Below are 25,282 nucleotides of genomic sequence, written 5' to 3'. Positions count from 1 at the left end.
ATATCTACAAATTACAGTGTTATAAAATAGCTTCCACAGAATCAGAAGAAGATAGCCAGAAGAGTACACTATAAGCAATGCATAGTCTTCATTGAAGCACACATTTTCCCTATATAACCTTCCAAAAGAGGAATTTTATGTAGCTTATAACTTTAGGGTATTGTAAAATACTTTAGGGCTGAAAATTGCTTTATTTATTCTATTTTATGGTTTGAAAATACAATCAACCATTAAATGTCTAGACATGTAACACCTTTTCTGATATTTATTCTTATAACAGTCTACTTACCACAATATCTATTCTGAACATGTCTCCCTACATAGACATCAGAGGTAGTATAGGGACAAACTATTTATCTGGTTTAAGTAGTCTTATGTTTCAGTATTTTTACTGAGAAAACTGGTCTTTTTTTTTAAATATTGATACTAAGTTTTAACTCAGCAAATCTTTGGAAGAGCTGTCTTATCTTGTCTGGAAATTATGCCTTCTACCAAATGCAGTTATATACACTGATGATAAATGAGAATTATATGTACAGATAAGTGTGAGAGAACAAGATCGATAAGTCATTGTTCTAACCATGTTTCCGAGTTTGATTATGCTTTATGGTTATGGATACTCTCTTTGCTGACATTTGCCTTCTTGAAGTAGTTTTGAAATATTCCTTGAAGTATCTTTGAAGTACTAAATAGTGAAATGATGATTAGGTCAAGATTTGACCCACTTTTCTTTATTCCATACTTAGAAAAACAGTCTTGGAAATGTAGTGATATTCAACTAGCAAGGTTAATTACACTTATTAATCATTGTTTGGAAATATCTAAACATTTCTATGACACATAAGCTCCATACTTGAATATAGCTGAAACAGATATCACCTCTTTTGTATATAAAATGGATTAATTTATCTTAAAATAGCTGTTTTTAAAATGTGCTCTCCCACTGGGTGTTGTATGGAAACCAATTTGTCAATAAACTTCATATAAAAAAAAAAAAAAAACATAAAAAAAAAAAAAAAAAAAAAAAAAAAAAAAAACCAAAAAAAAAAAAAAAAAAAAAAAAAAAAAAAAAAAAAAAAAAAAAAATGTGCTCTCCCTTCACATATAAAATATTTAGTAATGGGCTACTCTGGTAAAACTGATTGGTAGTATAAATTAAACAAATATATTTTAAAATACAAAATCATTGAATTTTATTTCTGTCATGTTTGGAATTTTAGAGGTTTTTGTTTTGTTTTATCATTTAGTATTAGAATATTGTGTTTTAAGGTGCACATATAAGGAGTATACAGAGAAGAACAAGACTCAAGAAAACAGGAACCTAAGTACATTTATGTCATTAATTAGCTGTATGACCTTGGGTATGTCTCTTGATCAAGTTGGGCCTTATTTTTTACATCTGGAGAATAAGAGATTTGAATATAATTGTTAAATATCTTTAAAAATGAAAATTCTGTCATCAGCCAGGAATTTAATAAATTCCTCCAAATTGTTTATAATTGATTCAAGTTATACTGCTAAATTAACTGATTTCTTCCCTCCCTTCTTTCCTACCTTCCTTCATTCCCCTTTCCTATTTTTCTGTCTTTTTGTCTTAGGATGTTCCAACAAAATTGGTGGCAAAAGCTGTTCCCTTGCCAATGACTGTCCGTGGACACTGGTTTTTGAGCCCAAGAACTGAGTATACAGTCGCAGTGCAGACTGCCTCAAAACAGGTTGATGGTGATTATGTTGTGTCTGAATGGAGTGAAATTATAGAATTCTGCACAGCAGGTAAGAGAACAGAAAAATACAGAAAAGTATTTAATATTTAATAAATATACAGAAAAATATTTAATAGTTCCTAAAAAGCTAATTACATATTTAAAATATTTTTAATTATAAGGTGATATGAACTGCATTGATTATGTTTGCATTGCCAGTAGCACTGTGTAACAGAACAAACTATGCTGTATTGGTTGGAGTGATCTGAGATGGCATTAAATCAGTTCTTTTCTGCATAGTTTGATTTTTCAAAATAAAAACTTTGCAAATAAAACTGGTGTAGTTTGAAAATATACTCAGCATATTTTAAGCTTTGTTTTGAGAGAGAGTTATTTTTTTTTTAATTTTATTTTCACAGATACTGAAACAAGGAAGCCAGGAACATCTTTCTGTAACTTAGGGAAATGGATGCAGATCTTAATGACTGTACCTAGCAGAAATGTTACTCGATTTTTCACTTGAATGCTGAAAATTTGTATCTAAACTAGTGTCCTGTGTGTGTGTGTGTGTGTGTGTGTGTGTCTGCTTCATTAGAAAGTACCTCATAGCCATTTGGCCTTCAGATATCTGATGTGGAGAGCCCATCCCCTTTGATCTTGAACTATAATTTAATATTCCATTAGATGGAAATGTTACCATTCATCTCATTCATTTACCTGTTTATTCATTCATTTAAGAAACAAATATTTAGTGCACACTTAAATAGGTGTTGAACTGGTACAAAAATATCTCTACCTGAATACATCTGTCATCCTCTCCTTGTTTCTTAGAATGGGGCTTTGTTTCCTCTTTGTACAGGTGATTGTTTCCTCTGAAAATTTGTAGAGAGAGGCTAAATGTTTTATCAACATAAAGGAGCTTGAAGAAAGAAGTCTTAAAAATTTGCCTCAACTATTGTAGGTTGCTTAGAAATTTTCCACAGCTGAGGCATCCTTCAGATAAATCAGCTTCCCCCCACCGTAGCCTCACACATGCATTATTTTCCCCCTGTAGCCTCACTCAGTACATACTTAGCTACAGTACATGCATACATACTCAGTACATACTCTCACTATCTTGTGTTTTTCTTAAACTCAGTGTAAAATGTTTCCTATGGGTATGTTAAATGGATAAAATTTTAATTCTGTGTGATTTTGATTTTATCTTCAACCTTTTTATTAGGAAGTTGCTAAGGATTATAACATCCTTGATTGCTAAGGATTTCAGTCTTTGAGAGCAAGGAAAATAATATCTCTCTGGTACCGTATTTCTTATCAAAGATACTAATTATAAGATCCACCATTTTATATATCACTAAGGAAAAATACTATCAATTAAACTATGAGACAGTGTTTTTATATCACAGCTATTGTAAGACTCATGTCAGAGAAGCTAAATGTGAAGAAAATACATTTTCAGAGGCACCTGGCTGGTTCAATTGGTTAAGCATCCAACTCTTGATTTCAGCTTAGGTCGTGATCTTATGGCCATGATATTCAGCCTGCTTAAGATTCTCTCCCTCTTTCCCACTGCCCTTCCCTGCTTGCATGCATGCATGTGCACTCGTTCTCAAAATATAAAAATAAATAAACAAATAAAACTTAATACAAATGGCTCTCAAAAACTTAAGAAATACATTCTGGAATAGATGAAATATGCTATTAATTATAGTTAAGTTATCAGTAATGGAACAGTTGATTTTTATATTGTATTAATAGTGAGTAACATTAATAGTAAAGAATTCTCATTGACATAACTTTTATATATATTTGATGTGTTATATTGGAATTAATATATCCTCTCAGTTTTATTCCTGAATTAAAATTTCTCTTTGGAGTCTACCTCATGTTTACTCTTTTTACTGCATTTCTTTCCCCTTACTTTCATTGTCTCCTACCAGGGAAATTTAATCTAAGTGAGACCCATAAGTAAGAGACACAGTCTTTTTTGACATTGTTTTAATACATGTTATTTTCCATAGGACTGCATTAAACAAAATTATAGTATTTGTCCAATAAAAAGAGCTATAATTTACCTGCTAAAATCCCCATTTGACATTAGGGAAAAGTGTGAAATGTTTCTTCTTTAGCTTAAGGAAGACTTTTGGCATTTCCAGTTCGGAAATACCTATCTGTCTATAGATGCATACACATTCACTCTATCATAATTCACCCTTTTATAATCTACTTAACATTATGAGTACATGTTTTATTTCTATGTGTATTAAGGAAAACCTATGTCTTCTTGCTTTCATTTAGAGTGGTCTCCCTGTTGCTCTTTTACTTAACTACATCTCATAACTCTTCTAAGGAGGTTATGGGTGAATAATAAAATGCCAGCTTTTAAATGTGCCACAATAGTTTTCTACAAGTTATTTTGTATTTTTAATTTCTATGAGTAAAATTTAAAGGGAACTTAAGCTGTTTAAAGCTCATTGTTTCAGTTTTATCAAAATAATTCAGAGACTTTTACTTAAGCTTTATCAATAACCTTGACTCTGTAAATTTTGAGGAAGCTTTTTGTATAAATTGTCTTTTAATCTGGATAGCTAATCTATTCAGCATTTATTGAGTGCATACTGTGTGCTAAGCACAGTGCAAAATATTGAAGTAAAACAAAATAGAATGCTACCAACTAATCTACTTCTAGTCTAGTCTATGTCAGAGATAAAACCTTGTGCTTACCTCATAATAAGTCACACTTGTTTATATATTTATGTGTAAATTTAGACGGAGTTCTTTGAGAGGAAGAATATTCCTTTTGATCTTGTAACCTGATCATTTAATTTGCATGGTGCCTTCTACATCATATGTTCTAATCTAAAATGTTTGTCAGCCAGTAAAGCAGTCAGTAAACAAACTGTGCTGCCATGAACAGTTCAACTAGGTTGCTTTTATTTGGAAAGTGTTATAATCGTTATAGACAAAATTTTTGCTTAGATTCTGGTAGAGGAGTTTGATAACAGTCCCCAGTTTTCAAAACAAAAAGTTGATGAAAAGATCAAATTACTTGGAGAGAAGCTTTAGATTTTCAAGAGTCCTGTGTACCTTCAAACCACCAACTAGAAGCCAGAAGACTAGTCTAAATTACTAGATATATGAACATTTGGTGAATCAAACTGTGATAAGCCTCAATTTCTGCAGTCAATAAATGGTCATATATAATCTTGCTAACCTCATAGATTTAAAGAGTAAATTAAATGAGCATTATTATTGCTACTCCTTTAAATTTATTTGCTACTTATTGCAGGTGAGAAATTTCTTATATTTGACTTTTCAGTTGATTAAAGAAAATTTAGTACCTAGTATGGTGCCAATTGACATTACTTGGGTTGTGCAGAGTCTGCATTCCTTACTTAATATTTTTGCTTCAGGATCTTTAATTTCAGAGAGTGAAACAAATGCATGGGTATCCAGAAAACAAAATAAAACAAATACATTTTTGTAGAAAGAAAAATGTCCCACAAAAAGACAATGAATGTTTTTTTTCAGTGCAATTTCCTATTTAAGATAAATTTCCTAAAGTTGATTTTAATAATCTCCAATTTATTAAACATGTAGTTGACACCTTTGGTAATATATTTTTAGTAAGAGAATTTTTTGTTGTTATTTTCAGACTATTCAAAAGTTCATCTAACACAGCTGTTGGAGAAGGCTGAAGTGATTGCAGGACGGATGCTTAAATTTTCTGTTTTTTATCGTAACCAACACAAAGAATATTTTGACTATATTCGGTAAGAATAGAAATATATATATATATATATATATATATATATACACATACATATATACATATATAGTGATTTTCTTGACTAAGTGCCATTCCAAGTTCTAGGCTCAGGTTTCCCTTGAGTCTAGTTCTGTGAAATGCTAATTTTAGTTTCCTTTCAAAATGATTAATTATACTCTTTTATTTTCCAGAATAATTGAGTAGAAAAATTCAGATTGTGGGATTTTTTTTTCACTGTACTTACATTCATTTCTGTAATCATTTATAATATCAATTCTTGTCAATTTAAGTAGAAGGTCTTAAAGCTCAAGGGCTTAGACTGTTGACCTTTCATGTACAAACTCCTCTAAATATATATCAACTCACCTAAATATTCTCTTCTTGTAGATAGCTTTAGGATATTGGAAATGAAGGGCTGAAAGGTAACATTCATTAAATATGGTGAATCTCATGGGATTTTCAGGCTTCTAAGTGGAGATCTCTCAGCCATTATCTTGAATTAATTATTCATGAGGACAGTCTGCTGTGTTTACTTTTGAAGTCTGGTGTTCAAGTAGTATTTTGAAGATAGCCTATATTTACCTTGGGAAGCGGTTTCTGGAAATTCAAAAGAAATCCATACTAGAGGGAGTTTTAATACTTAACAATCCTTTTGTATTTGTAGAAGAAATTTTCAGGACACTAAATAGAGAGATGTAGGTTTTAAAATAAGACTAAGACTTTTAAAATGATAAATGCTATGTAGGTTCTAAACCTTTTACATAATAATCTCTATAATGTATCATTTTAAAAGCCTTGGTCTCACTTTAAACTTTAAGTTGTTAGGGATTATATATGAAAAAAGTTAGGAAGTTTTGTTGTTATTTATTAGCTTCATACTTTTATAGTTTTCTTAAATCAAAATCATGATTTTAGATTTATATCTGCTCCAAGCTGTGGAAAAATTCAAAGGGAATCAGAGAGAGAGGTAAATTTAGGCATCTGATTTCATCAAATGAAATACTTTGGAGTATCATGGTTTTTTTGATGCTGAAAACCATTCCTGCCTAATACTTGAATATCTTATAAACACAGAATTTAGTTCATAATTCTTTTAGCTGGTAAATTATTTACCCTTGAGTGTATATAATTCATGGTGGATGCCATTTACCTAATTTAGAGAGTACAAACACAAATATAACACAAATTATTGTACCTGTCAATTGTGAATGGGAATGGCCATATATATTCAACAAGAAAGGTTTTCTTTAAGAATAAAATCAGAAAACAAAAATGATCTACTATTGCTATTTTCCCTAATAAGAAATACATCAATATAATATCTTTGGTACTGTTTAAATTTTTAGAATATTGCCAATGTCTATTGTAGGTGGCCACTGGAGGTCAGTATTTCCTTGATTTTCTCTGCCCTTTGGGTGAAAACTAGCCTGTTTTCAGGTCCTTAGATACTAAAATTTACACCACCTGTTTGCAAAAATTCTTCCAAAAAGGAAAAAAAAATGATAAAGACAACCTGGAAAAAGTCATTGTATATATTGTATAATTGATTCCAACCTACTGGTACAAAAGATTTATTTACTAACAAGGAATTTTCCCTTTTTGGAGTTTCCATGACAGTTTTAAAATCCATGTAAATTATATCCTGATGCAGTATATATAAATAAATATACTTCCCAAGGCATTGGGTACAGTTGTTCAACATTGCTTTCTTAAAACACTTTATTGAAAAAATAGTAGACATTAGCTTCAATGAACCTTGATTTTCTTTTTAGGTAATGAACTCTAATCAGGACCCACTTCCTTTATCACAAACCATTTAAAATGTCATCTTGTTAATCACAGTGCTTGAATAGAAATGAACCATTTACTTATCTGACTAAATGATTTCCAAGTCATTATAAATGATGAAAAAGCATTAAGTAAATTCTGACTCATATGGATTGAGCTCATTTTGATCTCTTTCTCTAGAAGTAAATTCCTAAGTGAATCTTGCTTTCCCTTACCCCAGATCAAAATATCACTTTCTCTCTTACTCTTTCAAGTTCATTAGGTAGCCTCATATGTAGATAGATGTAGGGATTCCCGGTGCTTTTAGGTGCTAGGTTGTATATGCCCAAAGTTGATGCCTGTCACTAATACATTTCTCCTAGTCCAAGTTCTTAATTCTATATTTCTGATGCTATTTTTTCATTAATTGAGTTTATAGATTCATGTTGGACACATATCATATTGATATTCAGTTTCTGTTAGTGAGAATGTAACAAGGGTAAGAATTTTGAGCCAGGACAAGATGGAGTGGACACCCTTCTCCCTATTTTTCCTGCTAAGTATGACTAAAAACTCTGGACTTTGTATGTAAAAGAAACATAAGAATCTGAAAGGTGGAAGAAGACTGAAAAGTAGAGAGAAAATAAACCAGTTAGGGACTGAGGGATTCAAGGGACAACACAGTGATGAGTTCCCTTGGTTTTCTTTTTAGCTCTTATATTCCAGACCGAGTGCTAAAGAAGCCAGAAACCCCAAAATGCTGATGGGCATAAACCAAAAAACAAAACAAAAAAAAAATAAAAATAAAAACTATCAAACAAAATTCAGAAAGTCTCCTTTATTAACCCAAATGACTAGGAAAGAAATAGACTTGAATACACAAAGCTTTTAGACAGTAATTGCCCTACTTCAGTCAAACACCATGGGGGATAACTTTTTTTCCATTCTCACCAGCCAAAGCCAAGTAGGGATACTTCCACCTTCTCCCACCTGTAAGGAAGCACCCTCCCTCCTCTTCCATCCCCTACTGGAGTGATGTCAGAGAAAGTTGAATGGGAAACTGGGACTTATACCCCCCCCACCAGTGGCAATGTGGTACCTCTCACCTTCCCTACTGGGGTGGTATCACCCCAGTCCTACCAGAAACCAGGACTTTTCACTGCAGCCCAGGAATAAGGTTTGCCTCTGCATATCAGTGAAGGCCATGTACAGAGCAGTACTGAGACAACTTCTCCCTCTCCCAGGTAGATTGTATTAGCAGAAGCCTCGTGAAAGCCTCTACTCTTAGTCTGCCCAGTAGTCATCTCCTTCCGTGTATCATTGAGGTTGACTGGGAATCCTAGACGTTTCTCTCCTAACAGCAATGAAGTGACACTTGTCCACTTCTTCTTCTGATACATAGCCAAAAGAGGCCTGCTGAAATAACTAGATTTAAATAAGACCCAGCATGGGGCGCCTGGGTGGCGCAGTCGGTTAAGCGTCCGACTTCAGCCAGGTCACGATCTCACAGTCTGTGAGTTCGAGCCCCGCGTCAGGCTCTGGGCTGATGGCTCAGAGCCTGGAGCCTGTTTCCGATTCTGTGTCTCCCTCTCTCTCTGCCCCTCCCCTGTTCATGCTCTGTCTCTCTCTGTCCCAAAAATAAATAAACGTTGGAAAAAAAAAATTAAAAAAATAAAATAAAATAAATAAATAAGACCCAGCGTTATAACCTAATCCTCCAAAAGTCCAAGATAAAATTGAAATCCACTGATGGTCCCAAGAATCAGGAAAATCTTAACTTGAATGAGAAAAGCTGATCAACAGACATCAATGACAAGATAACACAGATTTTAGCATTATCTGACAAGGATTTTCAAAAAGCCAACATAAAAAATTTTCAATAAGGAATGACAAATGTACTTAAAACAAATAGAAACAACAAAGAACTAGAAGATATAAAGAACTAAATGGATATTGTAGAACTGAAAAAAAACCTGTAAGTAAAAACTTAGTGGATAGACTTCATAACAAAATGAAGAGGACAAAGGAAAGAATCTATAAGCTTGAAGATAGAACAATAGAAATTATCCAAACTGAATTAAGAGAAAATTAATTGAAAAAAAAAAGAGCATAGCTTCACAGACATGTAGGACTATAGTATCTAATATCTAATACTGATGTCATTAGTGTCGAAAAGAAAGAAGGAAGAGGGTGGAGCCAAGAAAATATGCAGAGAAAAAAATAGTTGATATGTTTCCAAATTTGGCAAAGGACAGAAACCTAAAGATTAAAAAAGCTAAGTAAATCCCAAATAGGATAAACCAAAATAAATCTGTTCCAAGACACTTTATAAACTCTTGAAAATTGAAGATAAAACAAATCCTCTAAGTTGATAGAGACAAAAAAGATACCTCATCTATAGAGGGAAAACAATTTGAATAACATCATCATTGGAAACCATGTAGACCAGAAAGAAGTGACACAATATTTCTAAGTTCTGAAAGAGGACTGTCAACCCAGAACCCTATATTTAGTGAAAATACCATTCAAGAATAAAGGGGAATCAAGACATTCTCAGATGAAGGAAAATTAAGGGGAATTTTTCACCAGCATATCTACCCTTAAAAAGAATGACTAAAAGAAGTTTAGTATTTTATTTTGTTTTTTGTTTTATTTATTAATTATATATTTATTTTATTTTATTTTATTTTTATTTTATTTTTTATTCATCATGATAAGTATACTCTTTAATCCCATCCCCTATATCTCCCATCCTCCCACTGACCTGGCCTCTGGTAACCATCAGTTGTTCTCTATAGTTACAAGTCTGTTTCTTGGTTTGTCTCTCTCTTTTGTACTTTGCTCGTTTGTTTTGTTTCTTAACTATCACCTGTATGAAATCATATGTTATTTGTCTTTCTCTGATTGACTTATATCATTTAGCTTTATATTTATACTTTCTAGTCTTACTCATGTTGCACATAGAAAGATTTCATCCTTTTTTTGCTAAGTAATATTCCATTGCATACACCATATATACCACATCTTTTTGATCCATTCATCAGTCAACAGACACTTGAAGCTGCTTCCATACTTGGCTATTATAAATAATGCTGCAGTAAACATAGGGGTGCTTGTATCCCTTTGAATTAGGATTTTGTATTTGGGTAAATACCCAGTAGTGAAATTCTGGAATCATAAGGTAGTTCTATTTTTAACTTTTTGAGGAATCTCCATACTGTTTTCTACATTGGCTATACTAATTTGCATTCCCACCAATAGTGTAAGAGGGTTCCTTTTCCTCCATATCCTTGCCAACATTTGTTTCTTATGTTATTGATTTTAGCCATTCTGACAGGTGTGAAGTAATATCTTATTGTAGTTTTGATTTGCATTTTCCTGATGATGAGTGATGTTGAACGTGTTTTCATGTGTCTGTTGGCCAACTGGATGCCTTCTTTAGAGAAATGTCTGTTCTTTTGCCTATTTTTAACTGGATTGTTTGGGTTTTTTGGTGTTGAGTTGTATAAGTTCTTTATATATTTGGATACTAACCCTTTATTGCATATGTCACTTGCAAATATCTTCTCCCATTCCATAGGTTGTCTTTTCATTTTGTTGATTGTTTCCTTCACTGTTCAGAAGCTTTTTATTTTTATGTAGTCCCAATAGTTTATTTTTGCTTTTATTTCCTCTGCCTCAGGAGACATATCTAGAAAAATGTTTCTATGGCCAATGTCAGAGAAATTACTGCCTGTGCTCTCTTTTAGAATTTTCATGATTTGTGGTCTCACAGTTAGGTCTTTATTTTGAGTTTATGTTTGTGTATAGTGTAATAAAGTGGTCCAGTTTTATTGTTTTGCATGTGGTTTCCCAGCACCATTTGTTGTAGAGACTTTTTCCCATTGGATAGTGTTCCCTCTTTTGTCAAAGATAAGATTAATCTATGTACTTGTGGGTTTACTTCTGGGGTTTCTATTCTGTTCCATTGATCTATGCATCTGTTTTTGTTCCAGTCCCAAAATGTTTTCATTATTACTACTTTCTAATACAACTTTAAATCTGGAATTATGATAGCTCCAGCTTTGTTTTCCAAGACTCCTTTGGCTATTTGAGGTCTTTTGTAGTTCTATACAAATTTTAGAATTGTTTGTTCTAGTTTTACAAAAAGTGCTGTGGTATTTGATAGGGATTGCATTAAATTTGTAGATTGCTTTAGGTAGTATAGACATTTTAACAATTGTTCTTCTAACCCATAAGCATGGAATGTCTTTCCATTTCTTTGTGTCATCTTGAATTTTTTTTCATCATTGTTTTATAGTTTTTAAAGTACAAGTCTTTCACATCTTTGGCTAAGTTTATTCCTAGATATTTTATTGCTTTTGGTGAAATTGTATATGGGATTGTTTTCTTAATTTCTCCTTCTTCTGTTTCATTATTAGTGTGTAGAAATGCAATGGATTTCTGTACATTGATTTTGTATCCTGTGACTTTACTGAATTCATGTATCAGTTCTAGTAGGTTTTTGGTGGAGTTAATAGGATTTTTTTTGTTTATTTATTTTTTGAGAGAGAGAGAGAGCACACAGGAAGAGCAGAGAGAGAGAGGGCGAGAGAGAGAAAATCCCAAGTAGGCTCTACACTGTCAGTGCACTGCCAGTGCAGACACTGACAGTGCAGAGCCTGATGTGGGGCTCAAACCCATGAACCGTGAGATCATGACCTGAGCCGAAAACCAGGAGTTGGACACTTAACCGACTGATCCATCCAGGTGCCTCATTTAGGGTTTCCATATATAGTATCATGTAATCTGCATATAGTGAGAGTTTTACTTCTTCCTTACCAATTTGGATATTATGTTGTTTGATTGCTGTAACTAAGACTGACTTCCAGTTCTATGTTGAATAAAAGTGGTGAGAGTGGACATCCTTGTCTTATTCCGGACCTTAGGGGGAAAACATGGGTTTGATATTCTCTGTGGGTTTTTTTATATAAATGTGGGCTTTTCATTTATTATGTGGCAGTGTGTTCTCTCTAAACCCACTTTGTTGAGGGTTTTTATCATGAAAGGATGTTGTTATTGTCAAATGCTTTTTCTGCATCTATTGAAATGATCAGATGGTTCTTATCTTTTCTCTTATTGATGTGACACATCATGTTGATTTTTATATGAATATTAAACCCTTGTATCCTGGGAATAAATCCAACCTGACTGTGGCATGAATTTTTTTAATCTATTGTTGGATTTGATTTGCTGATAATTTGTTGAGGATTTTTGTTTCTATATTCCATAGAGATGTTGCCCTGTAGTTTTCTTTTTTTGTGATGTCTTTATCTGATTTTGCTATCAGGGTGATACTAGCCTTGTAGAATGAATTTGTAAGTTTTCCTTCCTCTTGTATTTTTTGGAGTAGTTTGAGAAGAATGGGTATTAACTCTTCTTTAAATGTTTGGTAGAACTTGTCTCTGAAGTTGTCTAGTCCTGGACTTTTGTTTTTTGAAAGTTTTTTTGATTATCATTTTGACTTCATTGTTGGTAATAGGTCTGTTCAAATTTTCTATTTCTTCTTGCATTAGCTTTTGTAGGTTATATGTTTCTAGGAATTTATCCATTTCTTGTAAGTTGTCCAGTTTGTTGGCACATAAGATCTTTTACAGTTGTTTGTATTTCTGTGGTGTTGGTTGTTATTTCTCCTCTTTCATAAATAATTTTGTATATTTGGATCCTCTCTTTTTTTAATGAGCATTGCTAGAGGTTTATCAATTTTGTTAATCTTCTCAAAGAACCACCTTCTGGTTTCATTGATATGTTCTATTGTGTTTTTTTAGTTTCTTTTTTTTTCAATATATGAAATTTATTGTCAAATTGGTTTCCATACAACACCCAGTGTTCATCTCAAAAGGTGTCCTCCTCAATACCCATCACACACCCTCCGCACCCTCCAACCCCCCATCAGCCCTCAGTTTGTTCTCACTTTTTAAGAGTTTTTTATGCTTTGGCTCTCTCCCACTCTAACCTCTTTTTTTTTTTTTTTCCCTTCCCGTCACCCATAGGTTTCTGTTAAGTGTCTCAGGATCCACATAACAGTGAAAACATGTGGTATCTGTCTTTCTCTGTATGGCTTATTTCACTTATTTCACTCTCCAGTTCCATCCACGTTGCTACAAAGGGCCATATTTCATTCTTTCTCATTGCCACATAGTACTCCATTGTGTATATAAACCACAGTTTCTTTTTTCTTTTTTTTTTTTTTTTTTTATATGAAGTTTATTGACAAATTGGTTTCCATACAACACCCAGTGCTCATCCCAAAAGGTGCCCTCCTCAATACCCATCACCCACCCGCCCCTCCCTCCCACCCCCCATCAACCCTCAGTTTGTTCTCAGTTTTTAACAGTCTCTTATGCTTTGGCTCTCTCCCACTCTAACGTCCTTTTTTTTTTTTTTTTTTTCCTTCCCCTCCCCCATGGGTTCCTGTTAAGTTTCTCAGGATCCACATAAGAGTGAAACCATATGGTATCTGTCTTTCTCTGTATGGCTTATTTCACTTAGCATCACACTCTCCAGTTCCATCCACGTTGCTACAAAAGGCCATATTTCATTTTTTCTCATTGCCACGTAGTATTCCATTGTGTATATAAACCACAATTTCTTTATCCATTCATCAGTTGATGGACATTTAGGCTCTTTCCATAATTTGGCTATTGTTGAGAGTGCTGCTATGAACATTGGGGTACAAGTGCCCCTATGCATCAGTACTCCTGTATCCCTTGGGTAGATTCCTAGCAGTGCTATTGCTGGGTCATAGGGTAGGTCTATTTTAATTTTCTGAGGAACCTCCACACTGCTTTCCAGAGCGGCTGCACCAATTTGCATTCCCACCAACAGTGCAAGAGGGTTCCCGTTTCTCCACATCCTCTCCAGCATCTATAGTCTCCTGATTTGTTCATTTTGGCCACTCTGACTGGCGTGAGGTGATACCTGAGTGTGGTTTTGATTTGTATTTCCCTGATAAGGAGCGACGCTGAACATCTTTTCATGTGCCTGTTGGCCATCTGGATGTCTTCTTTAGAGAAGTGTCTATTCATGTTTTCTGCCCATTTCTTCACTGGGTTATTTGTTTTTCGGGGTGTGGAGTTTGGTGAGCTCTTTATAGATTTTAGATACTAGCCCTTTGTCCGATATGTCATTTGCAAAATATCTTTTCCCATTCCGTTGGTTGCCTTTTAGTTTTGTTGGTTGTTTCCTTTGCTGTGCAGAAGCTTTTTATCTTCATAAGGTCCCAGTAATTCACTTTTTCTTTTAATTCCCTTGCCTTTGGGGATGTGTCGAGGAAGAGATTGCTACGGCTGAGGTCAGAGAGGTCTTTTCCTGCTTTCTCCTCTAAGGTTCTGATGGTTTCCTGTCTCACATTTAGGTCCTTTATCCATTTTGAGTTTATTTTTGTAAATGGTGTGAGAAAGTGGTCTAGTTTCAACCTTCTGCATGTTGCTGTCCAGTTCTCCCAGCACCATTTGTTAAAGAGGCTGTCTTTTTTCCATTGGATGTTCTTTCCTGCTTTGTCAAGATGAGTTGGCCATATGTTTGTGGGTCTAGTTCTGGGGTTTCTATTCTATTCCATTGGTCTGTGTGTCTGTTTTTGTGCCAATACCATGCTGTCTTGATGATGACAGCTTTGTAGTAGAGGCTAAAGTCTGGGATTGTGATGCCTCCTGCTTTGGTCTTCTTCTTCAAAATTCCTTTGGCTATTCGGGGCCTTTGTGGTTCCATATGAATTTTAGGATTGCTTGTTCTAGTTTCGAGAAGAATGCTGGTGCAATTTTGATTGGGATTGCATTGAATGTGTAGATAGCTTTGGGTAGTATTGACATTTTGACAATATTTATTTTTCCAATCCATGAGCAGGGAATGTCTTTCCATTTCTTTAAATCTTCTTCAATTGCCTTCATAAGCTTTCTATAGTTTTCAGCATACAGATCCTTTACATCTTTGGTTAGATTTATTCCTAGGTATTTTATGCTTCTTGGTGCAATTGTAAATGGGATCAGTTTCTTTATTTGTCTTTCTGTTGCTTCATTGTTAGTGTATAAGAATGCAACTGATTTCTGGACATTGATTTTGTATCCTGCAACTTTGCTGAATTCATGTATCAGTTCTAGCAGACTTTTGGTGGAGTCTATCGGATTTTCCATGTATAATATCATGTCATCTGCAAAAAGCGAAAGCTTGACTTCATCTTTGCCAATTTTGATGCCTTTGATTTCCTTTTGTTGTCTGATTGCTGATGCTAGAACTTCCAGCACTATGTTAAACAACAACGGTGAGAGTGGGCATCCCTGTCGTGTTCCTGATCTCAGGGAAAAAGCTCTCAGTTTTTCCCCGTTGAGGATGATGTTAGCTGTGGGCTTTTCATAAATGGCTTTTATGATCTTTAAGTATGTTCCTTCTATCCCGACTTTCTCAAGGGTTTTTATTAAGAAAGGGTGCTGGATTTTGTCAAAGGCCTTTTCTGCATCGATTGACAGGATCATATGGTTCTTCTCTTTTTTTTTGTTAATGTGATGTATCACGTTGATTGATTTGCGAATGTTGAACCAGCCCTGCATCCCAGGAATGAATCCCACTTGATCATGGTGAATAATTCTTTTTATATGCTGTTGAATTCGATTTGCTAGTATCTTATTGAGAATTTTTGCATCCATATTCATCAGGGATATTGGCCTGTAGTTCTCTTTTTTTACTGGGTCTCTGTCTGGTTTAGGAATCAAAGTAATACTGGCTTCATAGAATGAGTCTGGAAGTTTTCCTTCCCTTTCTATTTCTTGGAATAGCTTGAGAAGGATAGGTATTATCTCTGCTTTAAACGTCTGGTAGAACTCCCCTGGGAAGCCATCTGGTCCTGGACTCTTATTTGTTGGGAGAGTTTTGATAACCGATTCAATTTCTTCGCTGGTTATGGGTCTGTTCAAGCTTTCTCTTTCCTCCTGATTGAGTTTTGGAAGAGTGTGGGTGTTTAGGAATTTGTCCATTTCTTCCCGGTTGTCCAATTTGTTGGCATATAATTTTTCATAGTATTCCCTGATAATTGTTTGTATCTCTGAGGGATTGGTTGTAATAATTCCATTTTCATTCATGATTTTATGTATTTGGGTCATCTCCCTTTTCTTTTTGAGAAGCCTGGCTAGAGGTTTGTCAATTTTGTTTATTTTTTCAAAAAACCAACTCTTGGTTTCGTTGATCTGCTCTACAGTTTTTTTAGATTCTATATTGTTTATTTCTGCTCTGATCTTTATTATTTCTCTTCTTCTGCTGGGTTTAGGCTGCCTTTGGTGTTCTGCTTCTATTTCCTTTAGGTGTGCTGTTAGATTTGTATTTGGGATTTTTCTTGTTTCTTGAGATAGGCCTGGATTGCAATGTATTTTCCTCTCAGGACTGCCTTCGCTGCGTCCCAAAGCGTTTGGATTGTTGTATTTTCATTTTCATTTGTTTCCATATATTTTTTGATTTCTTCTCTAATTGCCTGGTTGACCCACTCATTCGTTAGTAGGGTGTTCTTTAACCTCCATGCTTTTGGAGGTTTTCCAGACTTTTTCCTGTGGTTGATTTCAAGCTTCATAGCATTGTGGTCTGAAAGTATGCATGGTATAATTTCAATTCTTGTAAACTTATGAAGGGCTGTTTTGTGACCCAGTATATGATCTATCTTGGAGAATGTTCCATGTGCACTCGAGAAGAAAGTATATTCTGTTGCTTTGGGATGCAGAGTTCTAAATATATCTGTCAAGTCCATCTGATCCAGTGTCTCATTCAGGGCCCTTGTTTCTTTATTGACTGTGTGTCTAGATGATCTATCCATTTCTGTAAGTGGGGTGTTAAAGTCCCCTGCAATTACCACATTCTTATCAATAAGGTTGCTTCTGTTTATGAGTAATTGTTTTATATATTTGGGGGCTCCGGTATTCGGCGCATAGACATTTATAATTGTTAGCTCTTCCTGATGGATAGACCCTGTAACTATTATATAATGTCCTTCTTCATCTCTTGTTACAGCCTTTAATTTAAAGTCTAGTTTGTCTGATATAAGTATGGCTACTCCAGCTTTCTTTTGGCTTCCAGTAGCATGATAAATAGTTCTCCATCCCCTCACTCTGAATCTAAAGGTGTCCTCAGGTCTAAAATGAGTCTCTTGTAGACAGCAAATAGATGGGTCTTGTTTTTTTATCCATTCTGATACCCTATGTCTTTTGGTTGGCGCATTTAATCCGTTTACATTCAGTGTTATTATAGAAAGATACGGGTTTAGAGTCATTGTGATGTCTGTATGTTTTATGCTTGTAGTGATGTCTCTGGTACTTTGTCTCACAGGGTCCCCCTTAGGATCTCTTGTAGGGCTGGTTTAGTGGTGACAAATTCCTTCAGTTTTTGTTTGTTTGGGAAGACCTTTATCTCTCCTTCTATTCTAAATGACAGACTTGCTGGATAAAGGATTCTCGGCTGCATATTTTTGCTATCTAGCACCCTGAAAATCTCGTGCCAATTCTTTCTGGCCTGCCAAGTTTCAAAAGAGAGATCAGTCACGAGTCTTATAGGTCTCCCTTTATATGTGAGGGCACGTTTACCCCTTGCTGCTTTCAGAATTTTCTCTTTATCCTTGTATTTTGCCAGTTTCACTATGATATGTCGTGCAGAAGATCGATTCAAGTTACGTCTGAAGGGAGTTCTCTGTGCCTCTTGGATTTCAATGCCTTTTTCCTTCCCCAGTTCAGGGAAGTTCTCAGCTATTATTTCTTCAAGTACCCCTTCAGCACCTTTCCCTCTCTCTTCCTCCTCTGGGATACCAATTATGCGTATATTATTTCTTTTTAGTGTATCACTTAGTTCTCTAATTTTCCCCTCATACTCCTGGATTTTTTTATCTCTCTTTTTCTCAGCTTCCTCTTTTTCCATAACTTTATCTTCTAGTTCACCTATTCTCTCCTCTGCCTCTTCCATCCGAGCCGTGGTGGTTTGCATTTTGTTTTCCATTTCCTTTAAAGCGTTTTTCAGCTCCTCATGACTGTTCCTTAGTCCCCTGATGTCTGTAGCAAGAGATTCTCTGCTGTCCTGTATGCTGTTTTCCAGCCAGCGATTAATTTTATGACTATTATTCTAAATTCACTTTCTGTTATATTATTTAAATCCTTTTTGATCAGCTCATTAGCTGTTGTTATTTCCTGGAGATTCTTCTGAGGGGAATTCTTCCGCTTGGTCATTTTGGATAGTCCCTGGTGTGGTGAGGGCCTGCAGGGCACTTCCCCTGTGCTGTGGTGTATAACTGGAGTTGGTGGGCGGGGCCGCAGTCCGACCTGATGTCTGCCCCCAGCCCACCGCTGGGGCCACAGTCAGACTGGTGTGTGCCTTCTCTTCCCCTCTCCTAGGGGCGGGATTCACTGTGGGGTGGCGTGGCCCGTCTGGGCTACTTGCACACTGCCAGGCTTGTGATGCTGGGGATCTGGCGTATTAGCTGGGGTGGGAAGGCAAGGTGCACGGCGGGAGGGGGGGCAGGCTTAGCTCGCTTCTCCTTAGGTGATCCACTTCAGGAGGGGCCCTGTGGCAGCCGGAGGGAGTCAAATCGCTGCCGGAGGTTTGGCTCCGCAGAAGCACAGAGTTGGGTGTTCGCGCGGAGCGAGCAATTTCCCTGGCCGGAGCCGGTTCCCTTTGGGATTTTGGCTGGGGGATGGGCGGGGGAGATGGCGCTGGCTAGCGCCTTTGTTCCCCCGCCAAACTGAGCTCTGTCGTCCGGGGGCTCCGCAGCTCACCCTCCCTTTGTCCTCCAGCCTTCCCGCTTTCCGAGCAGAGCTGTTAACTTATGACCTCCCAGACGCTAAGTCGCCCTTGCTAAGTCGCGCTTGCTGTCTGAACACAGTCCGTCAGGCCCCTCCGCTTTTGCAAGCCGGCCTCGGGGGCTCTGCTTGGCCGGCGAGCCGCCCCTCCGCCCCGGCTCCCTCCCGCCAGTCCGTGGAGCGCGCACCGCCTCGCCGCCCTTCCTACCCTCTTCCGTGGGCCTCTCGTCTGCACTTGGGTCCGGTGACTCTGTTCTGCTAATCCTCTGGCGGTTTTCTGGGTTATTTAGGCAGGTGTAGGTGGAATCTAAGTGATCAGCAGGACGCGCGGTGAGCCCAGCGTCCTCCTACGCCGCCATCTTCCCTAAACCACAGTTTCTTTATCCATTCATCAGTTGATGGACATTTAGGCTCTTTCCATAATTTGGCTATTGTTGAGAGTGCTGCTATAAACATTAGGGTACAAGTGCTCCTATGCATCAGCACTCCTGTGTGCCTTGGGTAAACTCCTAGCAGTGCTGTTGCTGGGTCATAGGGTAGGTCTATTTTTAATTTTTTGAGGAAACTCCACACTGTTTTCCAGGGTGGCTGCACCAGCTTGCATTCCCACCAACAGTGCAAGAGGATTCCCGTTTCTCCACATCCTCGCCAGCATCTATAGTCTCCTGATTTGTTCATTTTGGCCACTCTGACTGGCATGAGGTGATATCTGAGTGTGGTTTTGATGTGTGTTTCCCTGATAAGGAGCGACGTTGAACATCTTTTCATGTGCCTGTTGGCCATCCGGATGTCTTCTTTAGACAAGTGTCTATTCATGTTTTCTGCCCATTTCTTCACTGGGTTATTTGTTTTTCAGGTGTGGAGTTTGGTGAGCTCTTTATAGATTTTGGATACTAGCCCTTTGTCCGATATGTCATTTGCAAATATCTTTTTCCATTCCGTTCGTTGCCTTTTAGTTTTGTTGGTTGTTTCCTTTGCTGTGCAGAAGCTTTTTATCTTCACAAGGTCTCAGTAGTTCATTTTTGCTTTTAATTCCTTGCCTTTGGGGATGTGTCAAGTAAGAAATTGCTACGGCTGAGGTCAGAGAGGTCTTTTCCTGCTTTCTCCTCTAAGGTTCTGATGGTTTCCTGTCTCACATTTAGGTCCTTTATCCATTTTGAGTTTATTTTTGTAAATGGTGTGAGAAAGTGGTCTAGTTTCAACCTTCTGCATGTTGCTGTCCAGTTCTCCCAGCACCATTTGTTAAAGAGGCTGTCTTTTTTCCATTGGATGTTCTTTCCTGCTTTGTCAAAGATGAGTTGGCCATATGTTTGTGGGTCTAGTTCTGGGGTTTCTATTCTATTCCATTGGTCTGTGTGTCTGTTTTTGTGCCAATACCATGCTGTCTTGATGATGACAGCTTTGTAGTAGAGGCTAAAGTCTGGGATTGTGATGCCTCCTGCTTTGGTCTTCTTCTTCAAAATTCCTTTGGCTATTCGGGGCCTTTTGTGGTTCCATATGAATTTTAGGATTGCTTGTTCTAGTTTCGAGAAGAATGCTGGTGCAATTTTGATTGGGATTGCATTGAATGTGTAGATAGCTTTGGGTAGTATTGACATTTTGACAATATTTATTTTTCCAATCCATGAGCAGGGAATGTCTTTCCATTTCTTTAAATCTTCTTCAATTGCCTTCATAAGCTTTCTATAGTTTTCAGCATACAGATCCTTTACATCTTTGGTTAGATTTATTCCTAGGTATTTTATGCTTCTTGGTGCAATTGTAAATGGGATCAGTTTCTTTATTTGTCTTTCTGTTGCTTCATTGTTAGTGTATAAGAATGCAACTGATTTCTGGACATTGATTTTGTATCCTGCAACTTTGCTGAATTCATGTATCAGTTCTAGCAGACTTTTGGTGGAGTCTATCGGATTTTCCATGTATAATATCATGTCATCTGCAAAAAGCGAAAGCTTGACTTCATCTTTGCCAATTTTGATGCCTTTGATTTCCTTTTGTTGTCTGATTGCTGATGCTAGAACTTCCAGCACTATGTTAAACAACAGCGGTGAGAGTGGGCATCCCTGTCGTGTTCCTGATCTCAGGGAAAAAGCTCTCAGTTTTTCCCCGTTGAGGATGATGTTAGCTGTGGGCTTTTCATAAATGGCTTTTATGATCTTTAAGTATGTTCCTTCTATCCCGACTTTCTCAAGGGTTTTTATTAAGAAAGGGTGCTGGATTTTGTCAAAGGCCTTTTCTGCATCGATTGACAGGATCATATGGTTCTTCTCTTTTTTTTTGTTAATGTGATGTATCACGTTGATTGATTTGCGAATGTTGAACCAGCCCTGCATCCCAGGAATGAATCCCACTTGATCATGGTGAATAATTCTTTTTATATGCTGTTGAATTCGATTTGCTAGTATCTTATTGAGAATTTTTGCATCCATATTCATCAGGGATATTGGCCTGTAGTTCTCTTTTTTTACTGGGTCTCTGTCTGGTTTAGGAATCAAAGTAATACTGGCTTCATAGAATGAGTCTGGAAGTTTTCCTTCCCTTTCTATTTCTTGGAATAGCTTGAGAAGGATAGGTATTATCTCTGCTTTAAACGTCTGGTAGAACTCCCCTGGGAAGCCATCTGGTCCTGGACTCTTATTTGTTGGGAGAGTTTTGATAACCGATTCAATTTCTTCGCTGGTTATGGGTCTGTTCAAGCTTTCTCTTTCCTCCTGATTGAGTTTTGGAAGAGTGTGGGTGTTTAGGAATTTGTCCATTTCTTCCCGGTTGTCCAATTTGTTGGCATATAATTTTTCATAGTATTCCCTGATAATTGTTTGTATCTCTGAGGGATTGGTTGTAATAATTCCATTTTCATTCATGATTTTATGTATTTGGGTCATCTCCCTTTTCTTTTTGAGAAGCCTGGCTAGAGGTTTGTCAATTTTGTTTATTTTTTCAAAAAACCAACTCTTGGTTTCGTTGATCTGCTCTACAGTTTTTTTAGATTCTATATTGTTTATTTCTGCTCTGATCTTTATTATTTCTCTTCTTCTGCTGGGTTTAGGCTGCCTTTGTTGTTCTGCTTCTATTTCCTTTAGGTGTGCTGTTAGATTTGTATTTGGGATTTTTCTTGTTTCTTGAGATAGGCCTGGATTGCAATGTATTTTCCTCTCAGGACTGCCTTCGCTGCGTCCCAAAGCGTTTGGATTGTTGTATTTTCATTTTCATTTGTTTCCATATATTTTTTGATTTCTTCTCTAATTGCCTGGTTGACCCACTCATTCGTTAGTAGGGTGTTCTTTAACCTCCATGCTTTTGGAGGTTTTCCAGACTTTTTCCTGTGGTTGATTTCAAGCTTCATAGCATTGTGGTCTGAAAGTATGCATGGTATAATTTCAATTCTTGTAAACTTATGAAGGGCTGTTTTGTGACCCAGTATATGATCTATCTTGGAGAATGTTCCATGTGCACTCGAGAAGAAAGTATATTCTGTTGCTTTGGGATGCAGAGTTCTAAATATATCTGTCAAGTCCATCTGATCCAGTGTCTCATTCAGGGCCCTTGTTTCTTTATTGACTGTGTGTCTAGATGATCTATCCATTTCTGTAAGTGGGGTGTTAAAGTCCCCTGCAATTACCACATTCTTATCAATAAGGTTGCTTCTGTTTATGAGTAATTGTTTTATATATTTGGGGGCTCCGGTATTCGGCGCATAGACATTTATAATTGTTAGCTCTTCCTGATGGATAGACCCTGTAACTATTATATAATGTCCTTCTTCATCTCTTGTTACAGCCTTTAATTTAAAGTCTAGTTTGTCTGATATAAGTATGGCTACTCCAGCTTTCTTCTGGCTTCCAGTAGCATGATAAATAGTTCTCCATCCCCTCACTCTGAATCTAAAGGTGTCCTCAGGTCTAAAATGAGTCTCTTGTAGACAGCAAATAGATGGGTCTTGTTTTTTTATCCATTCTGATACCCTATGTCTTTTGGTTGGCGCATTTAATCCGTTTACATTCAGTGTTATTATAGAAAGATACGGGTTTAGAGTCATTGTGATGTCTGTATGTTTTATGCTTGTAGTGATGTCTCTGGTACTTTGTCTCACAGGGTCCCCCTTAGGATCTCTTGTAGGGCTGGTTTAGTGGTGACAAATTCCTTCAGTTTTTGTTTGTTTGGGAAGACCTTTATCTCTCCTTCTATTCTAAATGACAGACTTGCTGGATAAAGGATTCTCGGCTGCATATTTTTGCTATCTAGCACCCTGAAAATCTCGTGCCAATTCTTTCTGGCCTGCCAAGTTTCAAAAGAGAGATCAGTCACGAGTCTTATAGGTCTCCCTTTATATGTGAGGGCACGTTTACCCCTTGCTGCTTTCAGAATTTTCTCTTTATCCTTGTATTTTGCCAGTTTCACTATGATATGTCGTGCAGAAGATCGATTCAAGTTACGTCTGAAGGGAGTTCTCTGTGCCTCTTGGATTTCAATGCCTTTTTCCTTCCCCAGTTCAGGGAAGTTCTCAGCTATTATTTCTTCAAGTACCCCTTCAGCACCTTTCCCTCTCTCTTCCTCCTCTGGGATACCAATTATGCGTATATTATTTCTTTTTAGTGTATCACTTAGTTCTCTAATTTTCCCCTCATACTCCTGGATTTTTTTATCTCTCTTTTTCTCAGCTTCCTCTTTTTCCATAACTTTATCTTCTAGTTCACCTATTCTCTCCTCTGCCTCTTCCATCCGAGCCGTGGTGGTTTGCATTTTGTTTTCCATTTCCTTTAAAGCGTTTTTCAGCTCCTCATGACTGTTCCTTAGTCCCCTGATGTCTGTAGCAAGAGATTCTCTGCTGTCCTGTATGCTGTTTTCCAGCCCAGCGATTAATTTTATGACTATTATTCTAAATTCACTTTCTGTTATATTATTTAAATCCTTTTTGATCAGCTCATTAGCTGTTGTTATTTCCTGGAGATTCTTCTGAGGGGAATTCTTCCGCTTGGTCATTTTGGATAGTCCCTGGTGTGGTGAGGGCCTGCAGGGCACTTCCCCTGTGCTGTGGTGTATAACTGGAGTTGGTGGGCGGGGCCGCAGTCCGACCTGATGTCTGCCCCCAGCCCACCGCTGGGGCCACAGTCAGACTGGTGTGTGCCTTCTCTTCCCCTCTCCTAGGGGCGGGATTCACTGTGGGGTGGCGTGGCCCGTCTGGGCTACTTGCACACTGCCAGGCTTGTGATGCTGGGGATCTGGCGTATTAGCTGGGGTGGGAAGGCAAGGTGCACGGCGGGAGGGGGGGCAGGCTTAGCTCGCTTCTCCTTAGGTGATCCACTTCAGGAGGGGCCCTGTGGCAGCCGGAGGGAGTCAAATCGCTGCCGGAGGTTTGGCTCCGCAGAAGCACAGAGTTGGGTGTTCGCGCGGAGCGAGCAATTTCCCTGGCCGGAGCCGGTTCCCTTTGGGATTTTGGCTGGGGGATGGGCGGGGGAGATGGCGCTGGCTAGCGCCTTTGTTCCCCGCCAAACTGAGCTCTGTCGTCCGGGGGCTCCGCAGCTCACCCTCCCTTTGTCCTCCAGCCTTCCCGCTTTCCGAGCAGAGCTGTTAACTTATGACCTCCCAGACGCTAAGTCGCCCTTGCTAAGTCGCGCTTGCTGTCTGAACACAGTCTGTCAGGCCCCTCCGCTTTTGCAAGCCGGACTCGGGGGCTCTGCTTGGCCGGCGAGCCGCCCCTCCGCCCCGGCTCCCTCCCGCCAGTCCGTGGAGCGCGCACCGCCTCGCCGCCCTTCCTACCCTCTTCCGTGGGCCTCTCGTCTGCACTTGGGTCCGGTGACTCTGTTCTGCTAATCCTCTGGCGGTTTTCTGGGTTATTTAGGCAGGTGTAGGTGGAATCTAAGTGATCAGCAGGACGCGCGGTGAGCCCAGCGTCCTCCTACGCCGCCATCTTCCCTAAACCACAGTTTCTTTATCCATTCATCAGTTGATGGACATTTAGGCTCTTTCCATAATTTGGCTATTGTTGAGAGTGCTGCTATAAACATTAGGGTACAAGTGCTCCTATGCATCAGCACTCCTGTGTGCCTTGGGTAAACTCCTAGCAGTGCTGTTGCTGGGTCATAGGGTAGGTCTATTTTTAATTTTTTGAGGAAACTCCACACTGTTTTCCAGGGTGGCTGCACCAGCTTGCATTCCCACCAACAGTGCAAGAGGATTCCCGTTTCTCCACATCCTCGCCAGCATCTATAGTCTCCTGATTTGTTCATTTTGGCCACTCTGAC

The 25,282-nt window shown here is 37.7% G+C and overlaps 1 protein-coding gene across 1 annotated transcript in view; it reads left to right on the top strand.

Annotated features, from left to right (window-relative positions):
* PHYHIPL (phytanoyl-CoA 2-hydroxylase interacting protein like) overlaps window positions 1-25,282 on the top strand; it is a 106,788-nt gene that overhangs the window by 73,308 nt on the left and 8,198 nt on the right. Inside the window, exons 3-4 of the mRNA XM_030335008.1 lie at window positions 1,599-1,773; window positions 5,359-5,476. Coding sequence (XP_030190868.1) covers window positions 1,599-1,773; window positions 5,359-5,476 — 293 coding nt within the window. The remainder of the gene's footprint in view (window positions 1-1,598; window positions 1,774-5,358; window positions 5,477-25,282) is intronic.

The sequence above is a fragment of the Lynx canadensis genome, chromosome D2, assembly GCF_007474595.2.
Source record: "Lynx canadensis isolate LIC74 chromosome D2, mLynCan4.pri.v2, whole genome shotgun sequence".
In the NCBI taxonomy this organism is placed as follows: domain Eukaryota; kingdom Metazoa; phylum Chordata; class Mammalia; order Carnivora; family Felidae; genus Lynx; species Lynx canadensis.
The sequence above is the reverse complement of the archived record's forward strand: the minus strand, read 5'-3'. Positions and strand labels throughout refer to the sequence as shown.